Source organism: Apaloderma vittatum, unplaced genomic scaffold (assembly GCF_000703405.1).
Source record: "Apaloderma vittatum isolate BGI_N311 unplaced genomic scaffold, ASM70340v1 scaffold7, whole genome shotgun sequence".
NCBI classification, from domain to species: Eukaryota; Metazoa; Chordata; class Aves; order Trogoniformes; family Trogonidae; genus Apaloderma; species Apaloderma vittatum.
Window position 1 is genome coordinate 36,700 of NW_009726505.1, and position 17,984 is coordinate 54,683.

At 42.6% G+C, this 17,984-nt stretch overlaps 1 protein-coding gene across 1 annotated transcript in view; it reads left to right on the forward strand.

The window, feature by feature from the left end:
• LOC104276840 (T-box transcription factor TBX15-like) overlaps nt 1–13,305 on the forward strand; it is a 36,735-nt gene extending 23,430 nt beyond the window's left edge. The window contains 2 exon segments of the mRNA XM_009873292.1: nt 12,501–12,825; nt 12,827–13,305. Of these exon segments, the coding sequence (XP_009871594.1) occupies nt 12,501–12,825; nt 12,827–13,274 (773 nt within the window). The 3' untranslated portion in view covers nt 13,275–13,305.
• The last annotated feature ends 4,679 nt before the right edge of the window (nt 13,306–17,984 follow it).

The window sequence follows — 17,984 nt, forward strand, 5'->3', positions numbered from 1 at the left end:
CTATTCGGGCTCGCACGCCTCCCTCCCCTCCGATTGGTTATCAGATAACATCCCAGTGGCAAGTCCAACTATTGCTTACGTGGTAAGGTAATACTAGGAAAGGAAAATATTTAATGTATTTTTAGCTTGTTTTAATATAGTTTGGCAGCTGAAAAACCAGGAAGCAAGCCAGCATCCTGTGACCGGATGGCTTGGTGCAGACCGCTAGCACTGCACCACAGATGACTAGGTTTAGGACAGCGCTTAACTAAAGTTGTGTCCACAGGTCAGTCTCAGAACTTTAAATGCACTACAAAACAGCGCTCTCAAGCTCTGTATTTAACCATGCCCAACAACCTCAAGATAATAAATCAGGAATATTCCCGCTACCATAATATTCACCTTGCCAATGTTTGCTGTAACAAGCTTAACGCTGACCTCAGTGATAGGTGCAAAGCCAAGGTACAAACACACTCTATTTTAATTTCTGGCTGCTGGGACAGCCCCCAATGCTGAGGTGACTTTAAGCCACAAGTGATTGTCCCCTCCAAGTCTAAGATGACCAGAATGCACAGTGCCCATATCTCTTTATCTCCTTGCTTTCAAGCACATGAACTGCATGACAGGTGAGTAAATCACTGGTGTATAACAGCTGACTTCAGCATAGACTATTGCACCTCATATGCTCTGAGCCTTAGCCACGGTTTCATGTAAGTGTCTTGCCTGGGACTCTCCCACCTCTCCTCTCTCCCACCTGAATCTTTAGTGCGTTGAGCTTCATGCTGTTATCTCAAACCCTTGCATATTTATGAATCAGAAACTTTAAGAGTATTATTATAAGAAACAGACATTTGAACTCTAGATCATGCTGTTGTCTCCAAAGTTCAGTCATTATGTGGCATTTCTGAATAAACATTTGAGGATCTGCAAGCCTCTATTTTACCCTTTCAATTGTTTGTTGGGAAACTGCACGGGGGCTACAAGAAACTTTTGGGGCTAGATGTGTCTAGTGCAGTTTAAGAGGAGTGTGTACTTACTGCAAAGAGTCAAGATGAGAGGAACAAAAGTGGCCGTATGTTTAGGAAGAAAAGTCATTGATGAAGAGTGAGTTATGGTTGTCCAGCTTGGTGAGGAGAAAAAGAGTGCAAAGTGGCCGGTAATGACAGGGACAAAGGTATGAAAAGTAATAAAGATTGTTTGGTAACCTGCATGATTTCAAAAAAACCATGGCTTTTGGTTCAGCCAGATACAGTACCATGTGTCTAGAAACAAAACGTAGGACATACTCACCCACCAAGTGTGCTGGAAAGTCTTGTCACTGACAAGAATTTGGAGATCTCAGTGGATAAGCCACTGCATAGGCAAGGGACTGTATGTAACACAGGTAAAAAGGGACGTGCAATCTTCGGTGTAGAAAAAAAAAGTAGTGGTAAGCAGAGGGGAGACAATTTCCTAGCTGCAAACTGATATTACAGTATAGTCTTCTAGGGTATGTATTTTTAAAGGGTGGAAAGAGTTAGAAAAGGATTCAGGGAAATAAGAGTAGAATGATTTTTTGGATGGAGAAGATTCTTGAGAATGTAAGATCAGGTACCAAGTCTTTACAGTCTATACTATCTTGCAGAGAGATGAAAATACGGTAGCTTTGTGCCACTCATCCTTGATAGATTCTTGTGACTGCAATTTCCATATTTTTATGACACAACTGTGTGAAACATGCTTCTTTCAATTGGCTCTGACTTTCCTATTCTGAGTGCTCATTGCTAAGAGATAAGGAGAACGGTTCACTCTCATCCACCTTCTCCATACATTTTGTTGTTTTACAGATATTTATGTCCATTTTCTGTGCTTCTCACAGTGAATAGCACCAGTCATTTAATTTCTCTTCAAGTAGGAAGTTTTCCAGGTCCTTAATCGTTTCTCTAAAGACAAGTCCGTACAGAATATTCCAGATGCATCCACATGATACAATTATCTAAAGGTATTATCATTTTTTCCACATTATCCTTTCTGTCATTGAACATACATCCGAGTACTTTCCTCATTTGTTTGGCCCAAGCCATATGTTCAGCAAGGGCCAAAGTGACACACCGAATTGATACTCGGCACACTGGATGCAGCTGTTTCATAAAGGGATTAAATAACTTTCTAATCTACACAATGATAGGTTTCAGCTGCTACACAAACTGGAGTCTGGTATCACAACCAGTCACACAAATGCCTGATGTGGCTGACTGTAGCATCCACGAAATTTATTTACACTTGTTGCCATTGAAGCAAAGCACATCAGTAAGTCTCTGCAGGTCTGTGACGTGAGTGGTCACCATATTGTCCTACCAAGGAGAACAACTTGCTGTTTCTGCCCGTGAAATCCTCTGGCCTGAGAACAAAACCTCTCTTTTGGAGCATGCAATCCAAAAGTCATTGCAGCTTTACAAGGGCAAGCACCATGTTTGACACAAGCACAGCAGATCTGCAGCCAGTCTGGAAATAAAAAAAAAGCCCCTCCTGAGCAAAACGTTTGCAAGAAATGCTCAGAAAGCAGCAGTTCAGGAGCAACTGACCTTCTGCAGAATGATGTCATCCACTCTGCAGTCTACTTATTACTAGGAAAAAAAGGGGCTTGGGATTATTGGATGCACATGGCAATGAGATGTGGGGAAGGCCAAGAATCTATTAAAATCTTTAATTGGAATATATTTTCAAAATTTAGATTGAACCTCATCCAGATTCTCATTATTAAAAATATGTGGCTTAGTTTCTTGACTTTAACTGGGAACGTTAGAAAAAAAAAAGGGAGGGAAAAGGAAAGTAAGAATTCCATTAACTTTGAATTGTGTCACTTTCCAAGAGTAAAAAGAGCTATTGCTGGCTCTGATGTGATACACAGTTTCCAGATGAGTAGACACAGTCTACTATCAGTGACTATCAACTATCAGTGACTGTAAGTTTTGCCAGGACATAGAGACTAGAAAGGCACTGTGACGATACTAGAGTAGTGACCAGTATCTCATCCTTCCTAGGAAAGTTACTGACTTATGAAAGAAATAAAACCAAAGGTACCCTGCCAGAGGGCAGTAAGAATTGCCTTCTAAGCAGAATTTTAGGACCAGTATGAGAGTCACACGATGTGGTATATCAGTAGGTTTGCAGCACATAAAAATGTTACTTCACTGTTAAATTACTGTTTTGATATGTGCATACTAAGTCCACAAGAGTCAAATGTCTTAGCTTTGACTGGTGAGTTCTTGAGGCAGCTCTCCTTTCAAATGGGATTTCCTTGCTTGAAAAAGTGGTTTTGCTGAGGAGTCTACCAACAGTTTTGATTAGATTCAATCCATTCTCCATCAACTTGAGCATCTGATTTGATCTTAGACTGGAGATCTGAGGGTAGAGAGGCCACTTGTTAGGGAGTCTGCAAATTGTTGCAAATTGTTGTTGAGATTAGCACTGAGAGCTTGAAATTTATCTGAAAGGGTACTGTGCTCCTCACCGATAAGACAGTTGTTGCTGTCTCTGATATTTCTAAAGCAGCATGCATGTACAAACTGGTGATTGAGTAAAGCTCCTACTGTCTTCCCTCTGAAAGGGAATATCACAACCCTGCAATTTTGTGTCGACAAGAATATGAACAACAGGCTTCCTTTCCTCTGTGTGGAAGAGGTTCAGTCTTCTCACGTGCTGCGGGAAAGGAGCAATGTTTTCATGTAGTAGCAATGAGTCCAGACAGACTCCAAGGCTGCCTGATATATCAGCAGATGGGAGAGAGATACTATGAGCTGAGGTGCGGCTGCTTTTCCAGCTTCCCTGTCTGTAGACGTTACTCTTTTCAGGAAGGCATCACCTTTGTCGTGCCAATATCTGTGTACTGCTTGTTACTCGTATCTTCTTTGGTATAACACTCTTCTCTGAGTTGGGGCTGGTTCTCAGAATGCTGTCCTCATTGCACCCATCTGAAAGCAATATCATGAATGCACAAATGTGTATTGATGTCAAGTCAAGGAAAGACCGAGACCTCCAGAAATTCGTCTGAAGGCATCACAGGCACCTTGAGACAGAAAGAAGCAAATAACTGTTAAGATCCTTTTGACTTCATCTGAGATCCCAGATCCCCAAAATAGCGTCTCCCAAAAAAGCAGAGCTGCTGATGTCGAAGGAGGCTGAACAACCTCCAAATACATCTGCTTGGCCACTTGTCTCCTGACGGTAGCCATCAGCTCTTTCAGCAGTGCCACCAGGATAATCTGGTTGCTGCTTTCCATTCAAAATCAATTGTGAATGGTCTAGGCTATTGGCAGAGGTCAGATATCTGGGTTTGGTCTCAATTATCATCTTGGTTCTTTTGACCTTGAAGAGGAGATTGGAAACAGAGCAGTTGTTGCCAGAGTTATTGGGATCAAGTGCTGGTTTCTGCTGCATACTTCAAATGGCTCATAGATTGCCTCATTTAAACGAAGCAACAGGGAACGAACTGTTCAGCTTCTTCTTGGTTGACCTGCGGACAGTTTTCTTTAGGGAAGGGGTGTTTCTGGTGCTTCACAGTCTCATCTTTCGCAGTGAAAAGCTGAAATACCCTCCCAGATGTGACATGAGGGGCTCAGAGTCAAAGTCTGTGCTGCTCCCTGATGACCTGAAGAGCCTGAAGCACTCTGTTACTCCAGGGGTGTGTTGACCTCAAAGTCTAACTACTGAAGCCTAAATCTCTGTTATCTCATGGGTGGTGGTCAGATTTCATGTGAATGAATGGAGAGGGGCAATGATGCTTTGAAGATTTGCACAGTTCCCTCAGAGTGGCACATTATTATGTCACGAGTAGAAAGTTACATGTGCTTTGAACTTTGCCACAACACTGCCACATTTTTCCTCAGTTCAGAAATTTTGAACTGTAGAGCCTCTGGGGTTTTACAATTGTTTATCGTATTTTTTTTTTAAATCATTTAATGTGCTGGAGCTTCCAGGGCCTATGTTTGCCCAAAGCAGACTCCATCTGGATTGGCAGGAGAGGTTTGCAATTCAGTTTACTTCAGTCACTGCCAAAGAAGGCACCATGATTTCAGTTAATTTCGGCTACAATTTCGCAAAAGCTTATGTTGTGACTTTCTGAAAGATTTGTGCCACAAGGAGTCTTTTTCTGCATCCTGTTTTCATTCAGTGTAATTTCCTGTGGTAGCTTTCATTACATGGCCCTCTTGTCAGTATCCAGGCTCAACTGATGCTTGTAAAAGAGAGAGATGGCGCGCAATTATCACCAATGAGCAATTTTCTCCGTTGAGATGGGTGCCTACCATCCTCCAAGCCTGTGTTGATTTGAGCAAGGGAAACAGGAGAAATTGCTGTAGGAGCTGATGTACAGCTCATGAAAGTGTTGTGTACACTGTGTTACAACTGTCTGCACACAAGGCAAAGTCACATCCAAAAGGCCTTCTCCTGAGACAGTGTGGAGCTGGCACAGGAATACTGTGTGTTTGTACGAGGAGCTGAAACCCTTGCATTAAACTTGATCTGGAGGGACTGGAAAGGGGATGCTGTCTCTTACTTTTGAAGAAGATCTCTCAGTGCTCTGCATATAGATGGGAATGGAAATCAGACATCCTGCATTGTACTTTTTGTCCACATGAGAAAAAAAGATTAGTTTTTACCATTAGATCTTGAAAATATTTAATCTTGGAGGATGACCGAAGCAAGTTTTATGTCTAACTTTCTGGCTGCTCAGTTTGTGTTGCAGAGCTCTGCAAGAGCTAAAAGGAAGTCAAGTGTTAGTTTGAGTTGTTCTAGATTTTACCATTAATTCCAGAGATTCTCGTAATTTAAGGCGAACTTATATAAAAGGTCCCTCTCTATAATTTACTAACCTTAAATAATATTTCCTTTTGTTCCTCGCTTTTATGCCATATATATATTTTCCCCCTTAAATCTATTGCTCTAACCATCTTTTTTTTTGCGCTCTGTGAGCTGTATCTCAAACTACAAAGCACTCTTTATGTTTCCCCTACCAACCCAACAACTTGGCATGCTGTAGCTTTCAGGTCTCATTTGGGCCTTTTAAAGATTTTACTAGCCGATTCATAATTTGATAATTGGCCAAGAGCTCCAGAGACAAACCAGGCAGCTACACTTCGTGAAGACAGAACTGGCTCTCATTCCTATGAAAGCAGAACATTTTCATTCCTAGAAATGGGGAAGGAAGGAAACAAAGAGTCCAGAACATCATACATCAGTTGTCCTTGCCCTTCCTTGGTGAGAGGATGAGGGATGGGCAACAAAGTTGTTTAATTTTCCATGGTGGTGAAGAGAGCAATTAGAGGGTTCATGATGGTGCAAGAAGGATGTGATGAAGAATCTTTCAGTCCTTCCCAAGGTTTTAGGCTTGAGTTTTTGAAAGCTAGGAATGGGAAGGAAGACCTTGGACTATCAGTTATACTTGCAAGACAAAAGCTGTGAGAGAAGGAGTGATGCCTGTTTTTGTGGCATTTAGATACCTGGATATGCAAGTAGGCATCAAGCAGGGCTAAGGAAAGTGCTGCTTGAAGTAAAAATTAATCCAGGTTTGTGCTAGGCCTGGCTCTTAAAGGACATGAGATCAGATTATTACAGTGGCACCCTCTGGCCTCATAATCTATCAGTGAGATCACCTGGCAGCCCGCACAACCCCTCCCTCATTACCATCTCAATTTTCCATCTTCAGGCAAGTACTTAATTTTCGTTATGTGACTAAAGGTACAGTAACTTGGAAGACAGGGCGTAAGTTTCATATGCCAAACTTACGGTGCATGCATGTAAAAGTGCACAGAATGGGAGTGGGATTTTTCCTTTCTTTTCAGATTTGTTGTCCTGTATGCATGTCATCACATTTATCTACTGTTGTATCCAAGTGTAGAAGATTGCAAAAACTGTGAAGAATTGGTCTCTCCCATGTTTTAGAAAGTCCCTTTGCATATGCATACATGCCCGTAGTCTTCACAAAAATCAGACCATTCAGAAGTGGCTTAGAGTATGTCTGTGTGGACAGGCTCCTCTGTCTGTGCTCCATGCTGGCCAGACATATGCCAGCTCCCTGCCAGCTCCATTTGGAAAGCTGGAGAGCTGCATTAGCATGGCTCTGTGCCCAAGTGAATATAAACTGCCTCTCAGGAGGGCTTATTCGCTCAATTAACTTCCAGGAGGAAAGCTGTGAGCCAGATGAGTGACTAGTGGCCACAGCCCCCCTTTCCCATGCTCTTAGATCCTTGGACACACGCCTATCACACGATGCGGGTGCCAATGTGTTGGGCACGTCTCAGAAGAGGGACTGTGGCTCATCCAGGAGACTGACCAGTGAGGCTGTGTACCTATCACTCCCAAGAATTTGGCCTTTGGGCTAGGGCCTGCTCACATCTGAGGGTGGGAAAAGATGGCTGGGCTGAAGATGTGGGCCAGATACTGTCCCGCTAGACTGACTACAGCCTCCAGGCCATAGGCTGCACATGCTGAACCTGTAGCTCCTATCTGTGGCCATTATAAGTTAAACTAGCTTGTAGGTGGAAGTGGGCTTGAGCTGTTTAAGAGGTGTGTTCATTCAAAGGATAATAACTTTGTGCCGACTGACACATTTTATATATTTATATATAAATACATATATGCATAAAATGTCTATCACTGTATTGGTAAACGTTCTTTAGAACCACTCTGACAACAGTAAAGATTTTACATCAAAATGTAAAATCTGAAGACAAATCACCTTATGGTTCCTATCCTTGTTACACAGTCAAGTCACAAGTTCTGAGGACCATCAGCCACATCTGTCCTTAACGAGATGGTAAATACCAGAGCCCAACCATGCCAAGAGCTGCAGGCTGCTGATATAGTCAGATAATGGCAGTGATTAAGTTGTCCAGACTACTCTAAAGCTCCTCCCTGTCTGATGAGACTCTGCCATTGCACAGGGCACGGCACTCATGTTCAAATGTCTTGTGCCAACTGCACTTTCTGCTTGTGCTTACTTTGCTCTGCACTAAGCAAGGACTTCAAGGACTGAGAGGTTTGTGTGGAGGAACTGCAGGTGATGGTAGCAACCAATGCCTGGAAACATTAGCAAAGAATGCATGCGGCGATGGAGTCCAAAGTGGGATTTATGTACACCTTTCAGATATAGGAGATTGGGATAAGTTGTGTGTCAACTGACTAGTATGGTGTCATTCATAAGAGAGATCCCAGAAAATTTTCCATGTGCAATTGCTTCAGGCTCCCTTGGCACTGATGCTCTCTCCCCCTGTCTCTCTGTGGCCAGAAAGCTCCTTTGGCTAGCCCTGGCTGCTGGCAGATGTGTTTTCCATCTAAATTGCAGTAGTTCTCTATGTGACCCGCCTTGTACGGAAGAGGTTCCCATTGCCTTTCAGATGCGTTTGCCTGCTGAATGCTTCAAGAATACTCCAGCCCCTTATTTTAAAGAATATCATACCCATGGACTGAGTATGTTTGGGCTTACACTTTATGCTGAAGTTGTCCTTAACACAAGCTCAATCTAGGTTAAAGCAGAAGCAAGGGTTTATTTGGAACACATAGAGAGGCAGCGCTGTTTCCAAGGCTTAAAGGACGTGGGTGACAAGAAGGAAAGATTGCTCATAATCTACTAGAGATGAAATTTTAGTGGCAGTTCTTACTTATACCCAGATAAGAAGGTGCAGTTTCTTCCCTAATCCTTGTGGACACGTATTTGACACTGGCACACAGCCAGCATTTCTATATGGGAACACTGGCACAAGGAAGAAGGTTTGTCTTTACATCCCACCCTCTCCACAGGGTTTCCCTGTCTTCCTCCGTGATTTCATTCTTCTTTTTCCTATTCCCCTCCTTACCAATGATTTGTTACTTCTCAGTCCAGTTTGCAAGTTTTGACCTCTCTTGCACATGCTCCACTCCCCCTTTTTGGAAATACTTCTGTCTCTTTGATAAGGTTATACTGGTTACGACATTAATTAATCACATGGGAATCACGATAAGTGTGGAGGTGAGAAATATATTGTGACATTACTGGTAAATGATGTTGGTGTTGGCAACTATTTCCAGGGGAAACAGTGGGTGGAGAAAAGGAACAGAGAAGGATTATTGAGGGATTCATTTTGTTCTTGCTTAAATGTGATTTTAGTTGACTTAAACCATACCTAAACATAGCCTTAACTAGATTGGTTTGTATCCATGCCTTCCATTAAAATGACATAAACATCTGTGTATCTGAGACTGTAGTATGGTGTGGACATTCTTGCTGGGCTTGCTGCCATCTCTAGGGGTATTTGGCTGACTTAGTAACAACTACAATCCAAGTTATAACTTCACAAAAGTCCAGGTTGCATTTCACCCATACTTAGTGCTGCCAGCAACGATGGATAAGAAATACTGTTCAGAGTAGAGTAGAGCTGTTTGCCTTTCTAAAGAGAGTGAGGTGAGATGGGCCTTGCTTTGTATTGTTTGCTTTGTAAAGGTGTAAAGATTTTGCTGCAAATGAACAGGAACTTCAGGCTTCTGCATTAAGCTCTCTTACAGCAGAAGTGTGGTGTGTCCTGTGCTGGTGGTTGGCATTACCAGCAAAGCATTCTTGAAAGAGAGTCATCAGGTCTGGCGTTTGCTCCTGTTGATAGATCTACCACCTCCTCATCATTTTAAAGTTACGGAGAAAAGATTTAAAAACAGGGTTTGTTTTTTTTTTTTTTACTTTTTTCCCTAATTGCTATGTTGTCACTTTAGTTTTTTTCTGTCAACCTGCAAATATGGAAAATTCAGAGAAGAATCACTCCAGTCCCTCTTTAGGGGTAACCTGAAATGTGCAATTCTCAGTTTTGGAATCATTAAGCAACCCTCAGAATTGCTAATCAGAGGTCTCTACTTTTACTCTGTGGAGCCAAAGCCTCAGTTATGGATATGACTTGATCACAACTCCTTAGCAGTTGTTTAAATCCTAATGCTTGAAGTAACTGGTGTGTGTGCTCTTCTCCTGCATAGGTTTTAAAGGTTAACTATAGGGTGAAGGAAGACTGAAATTAAGACATTGTAGTTAATAATTTATTCTACATATTTTATTTCAAACAGATCATTAAATGCTCATACATATATACATACACATTTTTAGTTATTCTCCAGACCATGTCAGCAAGTAAGTCACCATCTGAAGTTTGTTAATGAAATACGTGGTGTAAAGAATCAAGTGCAGGATTGCTGTCGTTTAATTACATCTCACTTTTTGTTGTATTTGTTTTGTGACCTCTATATTTTGGGCTTTGATAGCTAAGTGATGACATATGAACTCATCTGTCTGCCTGACCTCTTCATCAGGGGTTACCTTCTTTAGTGCAGGGTTAACAGGAAAGTGTTTGTAGTTGTGTACCTTGGTACAGTCTCAGCTTTTCAACTACAATAGGCTTTGCATTGAAACTACTTGTGTAGAGGCGGATGTTCCCTTTCTGCTGACCCTGCTGCAATATTGACAGCCTGTAACGGAAAGACGGGAAGAAGGACTGGAGAAGGTACCATCTAACTTATCACAACAAAACTAGACAGACACTGACTGTCAGAGACTTCAAGTGAACCAGGACAATGCACCTTTTAAAATAAATGCTAAATGAGAAATTCACACAAAAAAGGCTTTAGAACTCTGGAGCTAAAATGCATTAGCAAGTTTGAGCATTTCAGTGATATCAAGAAGGGAGTAGAGAGTCTACGATGTCACTTGAAACTTCAAATTTTCTCATTGTTTTTAATGGAGATGTGTTGCAATGCTTCTCTTTTATGCTTTCAGATGAATGGCAAAAGGAGTCAGTGGCTTAGTAATAAATGTTCCTCCCTGTGGCTGGTAATGAGAATGACTGCTTTGGCTTAGCAACACAGCAACATGCATTTTCTTGATGCTGCATTGATGCTGCTGATCAACGGCAGCCACTCTAGGCTGTGCTTACCCAGGACAGATTTTCTCTTGTTTCCGTGTCTTGCTCCAAAAATTATTCTAAATTAAAAAAATTCTGTGTGTTGCAAATGTCTCAAAGTTAAATTTTTACTCTAGGGCCCCGTTCTGGATGTGTTAGAAAGAGTCAGATATAATCTCACTTATATAATCTCACTTCCATTCTTACCATCATATATGGGCACAGATCATGTCTTTCTAGTGCATTGCTTAACCATTTTAAATCACCTGTTCTCTTTCCATCAAACAGCACTGCATTCAGTTCCTCCTCTCTTTTGCAGCAGACATAGAGTGGTCTTAAAATCCTGCTGAGTTTTTTCCACAGGGTGACAGAAGAGAAAGTTGTCCCTCACATCCTCAATGTGCAATCTCTGCCTTGGTTAAATTTAAACTGCCCACTGTAACTCCCTCTTTTCCAGTCCCTTTGCCTCTCACCTGTCATCTTTCTAGCTTCTCTAAAATGCTGCCTCAGCAGTTGTCTTCCTAGTTCCTCTGATTCTACTTATCTCCTGGTCAAATGTCTTCAACAGCCCCTCTGCTTCTTTTACAAGAGTCTTTGGTATTAGTTGCCCTACTGCAGAAATGAGATCTCATGATAAGAGAATAATTCAAAAGAAAAAAAATGTTTCACACCAGAAAACTGCATTCCCTTAAGTAAAGAACTGATTTTCCTGGTTGACCAAGGAAGCTTCCTCCATCTCAGAATCTTCGTAAACTCAGAATTGTGCCATTCTTTTTATAATGTACTTCCAGTTTGTTACCATTCTTGATAGTATTACGCAGTATTGTTTTCCCAGGTCAGAACATGTGAAGATCCCTGCTCTGCAAAATAATAAATTCACTCATTCATAACATAAATATTGTATAATGCATTGATATTACCAACATGCATATATATCAATATTTTGTTAACACCAGTGATACAACAAAGGTAAAGCACATGATTGAAAATCCTGACATATTCCCTTTCTCTGCTGTGTGGAAGAGGCTATACGTTGAAACTATGTCCCTTCATTTTAGTGTTACTTCTGGCTTAAATCCATACTGCTGCACCATGAGCCATCTGAAAAAACTGTTGAACGGTGCAGAAGTCCAACATGCTTTCAGACACCTCCCGCCACAAGCCTCCTGCATGAATGATAAAGCAGGTTTTCATCAGGACCATGCAGCTCACGGACTGGTGGTCTTCCTGCAGACTAACAGAGAGGAGAAATTTTTTTTTCCTTTTCTTTAAGAAAAGGGACTAGACAAACAGGTCTGGAAATAGCAAATCTCTTGACTGATAGAGCGATGCTTCCTCGCAGCTTTTCTCCCACTGCCTTGGATTGTTCTGTGGCAGGCTTGCTTCCCTCTATTTTAAAAGGGAAGAAAATCTCCGTTGAAAAACAAAGTCATTACAAAAAAGCAGCAGGAAGGACCAAGGGTTGCTATTAATAAAGGGAGGGCCCTTGCCAAGAAAGGCTGAGTTTTCCAACAGCCATTTTACCACCCTCATTTCTTTATTAAACTAAGCTGTTTTTCAGTGAGACTGTCCCATTTTGCAGATGTGATCCCAGGCTCTGAACATCCTCCCATGTGTTTTGTTTTGCAGGGGGCAGCACAGGCACCTCCCCAACCACCTCCAGCACGGGGACGCCGTCACCCTCTGCTTCCTCTCACCTTCTCTCTCCATCCTGCTCCCCTCCAGCCTTTCATCTGGCCCCCAACACTTTCAACGTTGGCTGCCGGGAGAGTCAGCTTTGCAACCTCAACCTCTCTGATTATCCCCCATGTGCCAGAAGCAACATGGCTGCCTTGCAGAGCTACCCGGGGCTGAGCGACAGTGGCTACAACCGGCTGCAGAGTGGCACTGCTTCTGCCTCCCAGCCCTCCGAAACCTTCATGCCTCAGAGGACTCCATCCTTGATCTCAAAAATCCTCCCTGCCCAGCAACAGCAAGATGGAAGCGTACAGTGGCCAGCTGGGATCCTTCCCTAGCTCCCAGTTTCAGTATGTCATGCAGGCAGGCAACCCTGCTTCCACCTCCTCCTCTTCACACATGTTCGGCGGTGGCCACATGCAGCAGAGCTCCTACAACGCCTTCTCCCTGCACAATCCCTACAACCTCTATGGATACAATTTCCCTGCTTCCCCCAGGCTGGCTGCGAGCCCGGAGAAACTCACCACCTCCCAAAGCACTTTACTCTGCTCTTCTCCATCCAGCGGAGCCTTCGGAGAGAGGCAATACCTTTCGACGGGAATGGATCATGGGATGCACATGATCAGCCCTCCCTCTGGCAACCAGCAGACAACCAACGCCTGTGACAACAGACAGTACGGTGCGGTTCAGGGCTCCTCCTCACAGATGTCTGTGCACATGGTCTAACAAGCCCTGCCTCTACCTGGCTTTGAAAGCAGATGGACCTTCACTATTTCTGTGGGAAAACCCATCCCAGTACCTTTTTTGCCTTCAAGTTTATAGTGGAACTAGTATTGTAATGATAAATAAGAATACAAGCCATCAAGGTGTGCACCACAGAACCTTGTGGAAAGCCATGACTGACAGCCATCACAGCTTGTTGTTGCCCAGGCCCTCCAGACCTGGCACTGAGTGTGTGCTCTTTCTGGACATTGCGGAGAGAAGAGCATGACTTTAAGAGAAGCTGGAAAGAAGCAGCTGAATGTACGTTTTGTGCATTAACTCTCAGCTAGTGTGAGCTCTCGGCATGGAGGGAGCCATGCCCCTGTGCTGTGTCCTCTGTGTGTTGAAGAAAGGCCGTTTCCCAAGGCTTTGCCCTCTGAAGCTACACCGCCCATAGCCTTAAAGACCTCCCCCTCCCCAGCCCATTCCTTACTGCTGGAGCTGTTCAACCCACTTCTGAAGCCAACAGTGGCCCATGGGTCCTTCTCCCACTGTAGCGCAGGAATGGCGCTGCTGGGCTGGAGCTTCTCCTCCCTAAGAGGTTTCTGCGTTTTCACCACAGCTATGCCCAAACAGTGGTTTCTTTGCGAAGTTTGAGCTTACCAGCACCCAGCCTGCAGATGGAGATGGGAGAGAGAGAAGAGAGGAAAAGTTTTAACCCATAAGTGAGCTTCAGACATAAGCAGGGACTGATCTTCAGAAAGATGCGTGGGGGAATGGGGGGCTCAGCTCCTGTTGACATGACCTGAAGTAATGTGCCCAAACCGAATGGATGAGAGCCTGTGTGGGGAACATGTGTCCCATAGCCCTCAACCCAATGAGAGGAAACTGTCCAGACTGAGCTCGTGAAAAGCAAATGAAAAAAGAGAGCTCTGCTCTGCAGAAGTGCAGCCAGCCTCCCTCACCTTGCATGCAAGAGTTGCCATAGAAAACCATTAGCATTTCAGTAGCAGTGAGGTTGAGTACTTGCCAACCTCCCGCCTGCCACATGATCTCTGTTTAACCAAATAGATCATTGCCTTTTGACATCTTTCTTTTCTGTTTTTTTTCTTCTCTTTTTTTTTTTTCCTCTCCTTCAAGTCCTTTAAAAATAAGAAAACAATTGTAGCTTGGTGCAAGCTATGCATTTAAGTTGTGTGAAAATGCAAATACCAAGTACCAGAATACAGATACTGAGATTTGTTGTGAGGTGTTGTAGATAAATGTATTTATATGCCTAGTGGAGGATTCAATATTATGAATATAAAAGAGGGCAATAAAAATGGTATGTAAAATATGTATGAAGAAAAAGGTGTATAAAGATTTGCCCTACGCACGGAACTCTGTTTCTAAGTGCCAAGCACAGAATGCGCTAAATAAATCTTTGCAATTGTTCCCTCTGTGTTTTTCTCTGTGAGGCTTCTTCAGTGGTCATCTAGACATTTTCAAAATACTGCTCCCTGTGCACAACAGAGGGCATGAAGACACAGTGCTAAATTGTCAAGTCCAGGCAATATGACAACAAAAATTAAAATTCTGTCTTCTCAAGGAATTTTAAAAATTGAGTGCTTGGGATATGCAAGGTGCCTACTTTCACAGAAAACATGTCTTACAGACAGCTAGATTTGTTATTTTGATTGTAAAAGTGTAATAAAAAGATCTTCAGAGTAATTTTTCACAGTTAGTATAGAAAATAATACAAATAACGGTATAATTTGTTTCTCATTTTTAAATGTCATCTTGGGCTACGCATCAGTTTTTCATTTCCACTACATTTCTAATACGAGATTGAGACACTAACACTGAAAGCAGTGGGGAAGCTGAACCCCCCTCTCCTCAAACCTGGCTGTAAGTCTTGGCTGCAGAGTTTACAGCTTTCCTTGTGTCAATAAACTTTGTTTTCTGAATTGAAAAAGCACCAGGAGCGTAGAAAGGCCTTGAAAGATAAACTCTGCAAGCATTTCTGAGTTTTTATTTTTACAGGGGAAGATAAATACCAGTAACATTCCCAGTTCTGTGCCTCTGTCTGACTGTATTCTGACTTACACTGTATTTAGCCATGGATGCTGCTGAAAAGGGTTGGAGGGACTATGGATGGGAGAGGATCTTCCCATGTTGTCTTCTGTTTAACCCTGGTAATTAATTCTTGGTTTAAACTGAAACAAGGACTTTTATAGCCTTTATAGATCCTTTCAGAAATACTCTTCAATTTGTGCTTTGAGGTTTGCCGTGCTTTTGAGTTTGACTCCATCCTATGGTAATGATTTCTGCAGGTTAATTGCATGTTATGCGAACCATTACTTCCTTCTGCTCACTGTTTGCATTAGATTACTCTTTCTTATTTCTTCCATTTAATTCTTTGACAGTGAGTCTGGATTTCAGCTAAGAAGAGAATGTGATTCAACAAAATCAAAATAATTCTCAGTATCAAAAATACATATTTCTAATCTTTAAGGAAGCAAAAGACAGATGTAGGGCACAATCTTAAATATCAGCATGAACAACTGGACTCCCAGTTTCCATGCATTCTGTAGGAATCCATGAGGATGTGCTTTGAAATTGTCACCCACACTCTTCAGCAATGTAATCCCTGATCCAACTAAGCTCTTCAGCATACTGAGATAATATTACTCCATCCAATTTCCTTTAATATGAAACTTATTGACCTTGGGGTGAATATTTATTGACCATTTTTATAGACTTATTTACCTCTTATGTGGTAAATACATAAAATGAGAGAGCTTAGTTACCTAGATAGTTATCCCTTCATCCTAGCATATTTTTGAGTGTTTTGATGGTTCAGGATCAGAATATCTAGGATCAAGTCTGAAAAAGAACAGGAAAAAAGCCTGAGAGAGGCTCCCCCATCCCAAGATTTGTAAGTATACGAATACAACCTGGTGTGAAATTTACACTGACAGGCTGTGCGATGATTAAAAACAAGCTAACAGTGGCAAAATGGGGGGAAAAAAAGTTTAAAAAAGTAAACTTTTTCCTTGGTTGTCATTCTGCAAAGCAGAAGTAGAACACTGTTTGGGAGACAGTATCAAAAATAACAGGCTAATGCATGTTTAAATGATTTACTTAGTGTTCAGTTAGGGGCACAGGTGAAATCCTCCCAGAATAACACTCCCCTGAGCAAACAACATGCTTAAGGCCTTGACACCCCTCAGAAACATGAGACAAGCTTTGAATTTGACACGGACTTAGGTATGACAGAGGTATCTCATGTACGGCGGTGGCTCTTCTCCCTCTGCCACCTCCATAGGCACACAAGGCTCTGAGCCATTTGCCACTTTTCACTGAGGCTTCCCAGAGAAGAGGTGATGGCAATGGGCAACAGGAGTCCGTCTGGGAGATCCACCTGGGGCCACCTTGCATGTCAGGTGGCCTGGGTTGCAGTACACACAGCAGCCACCCCTGGAAGACTCCCTTTCGCTGGGTGACTGCCCTGTCCACAGGACTTGAGAGCCCTCCTGGCATGATCACGCTCTCATCCAGGAGCCCCTTGATTGCTCATTTGCAAAATGTGTGTGTGTGTGTGTGTGCATGCGGGCAGAGGCAACAGTTGTGTGATTCCTCTTCCCTTCCTTCCTTCTTCCTCCCTGTCTTTCCCTCCTTCCTTCCCTACCTCACCACAAACATTTGAACCCCTTTGACCAACTTTAAGCATCTTTGATAGCATGGTCACTGTTGCAAAGAGGTAACTTCTCACATGTTTCTTTAGAAGAGAGAGGGGAGGCGGACAGGGCCCTCATTCACTTTCCCAGGGCACTGAAGGCTGCCATGTGACATCATTCAAAGAAGCCACATAAGGAACAGGCATCACACATGCATGCCCCAACCCAGATTTCATCTGGCATGTGCACGTCAGTAGACACCAGAGGATCTACTAAAAGCTGCAGAAACAAGGACATCTTTACTCCACCACTCCCAGGCTGACCCATTTACTCCTAGCCCATGCTGGCTTCTGGTTTAGGAAGTCCCTGCATCTTCCAGTTAGATGTTGGAAATTTAAAAGGTGAAACATCATGTACCTTTTTGAAAAAGTACCTTTTTTCAAAAGCGAAATCCAAATGTACTGAAGGGTAGTGGAAATCTCAATGATAGGAGATCCCTCACCTTGCAGCACAGGCTGTTCCAGATGCAAGCCTGTCAACTTGTTACACAAATGAAAAGGATAGGGCAAAAATAATCAGAGCTGTTTTGTCAGCATTGCAAAGTTTATTTAGCTTCATTCCTTAACACACTGACAGGCACAGTAAATAAATATTACCGTGACCACAGTCAGTGAAGCTCTGCAATACTAAGACGTCGCACTCCAGTGTGACATAGTGTTCTTGGAGGGAATGTTAAGTACTCTGTGCTGAAGCAAAATGCTCAGATCACAAACATAAATACAAATTAAGGTACACAGCCAGTGACATAATATTAAATATACTACATCAAAAATTACAGCAGACGTTCTGCTAGTGTGACTGATTAATTGCATACTGGGTGAAGCTTTCCTGCTGTAGGGGAGGGCTGACAGATAGTCAGTTGCCATAAAAAGAAAAGGTGTTCAGATTTTTTTTTTCCCAACACAACTATTTGACACATTGACACTTAACAACATTGACACATTGACCCAGAGCACCCATCCCATGTTAGTCCAGTACTAGCAGATGGGTTTTCCTGGATGTTGTTTGTTGGGCA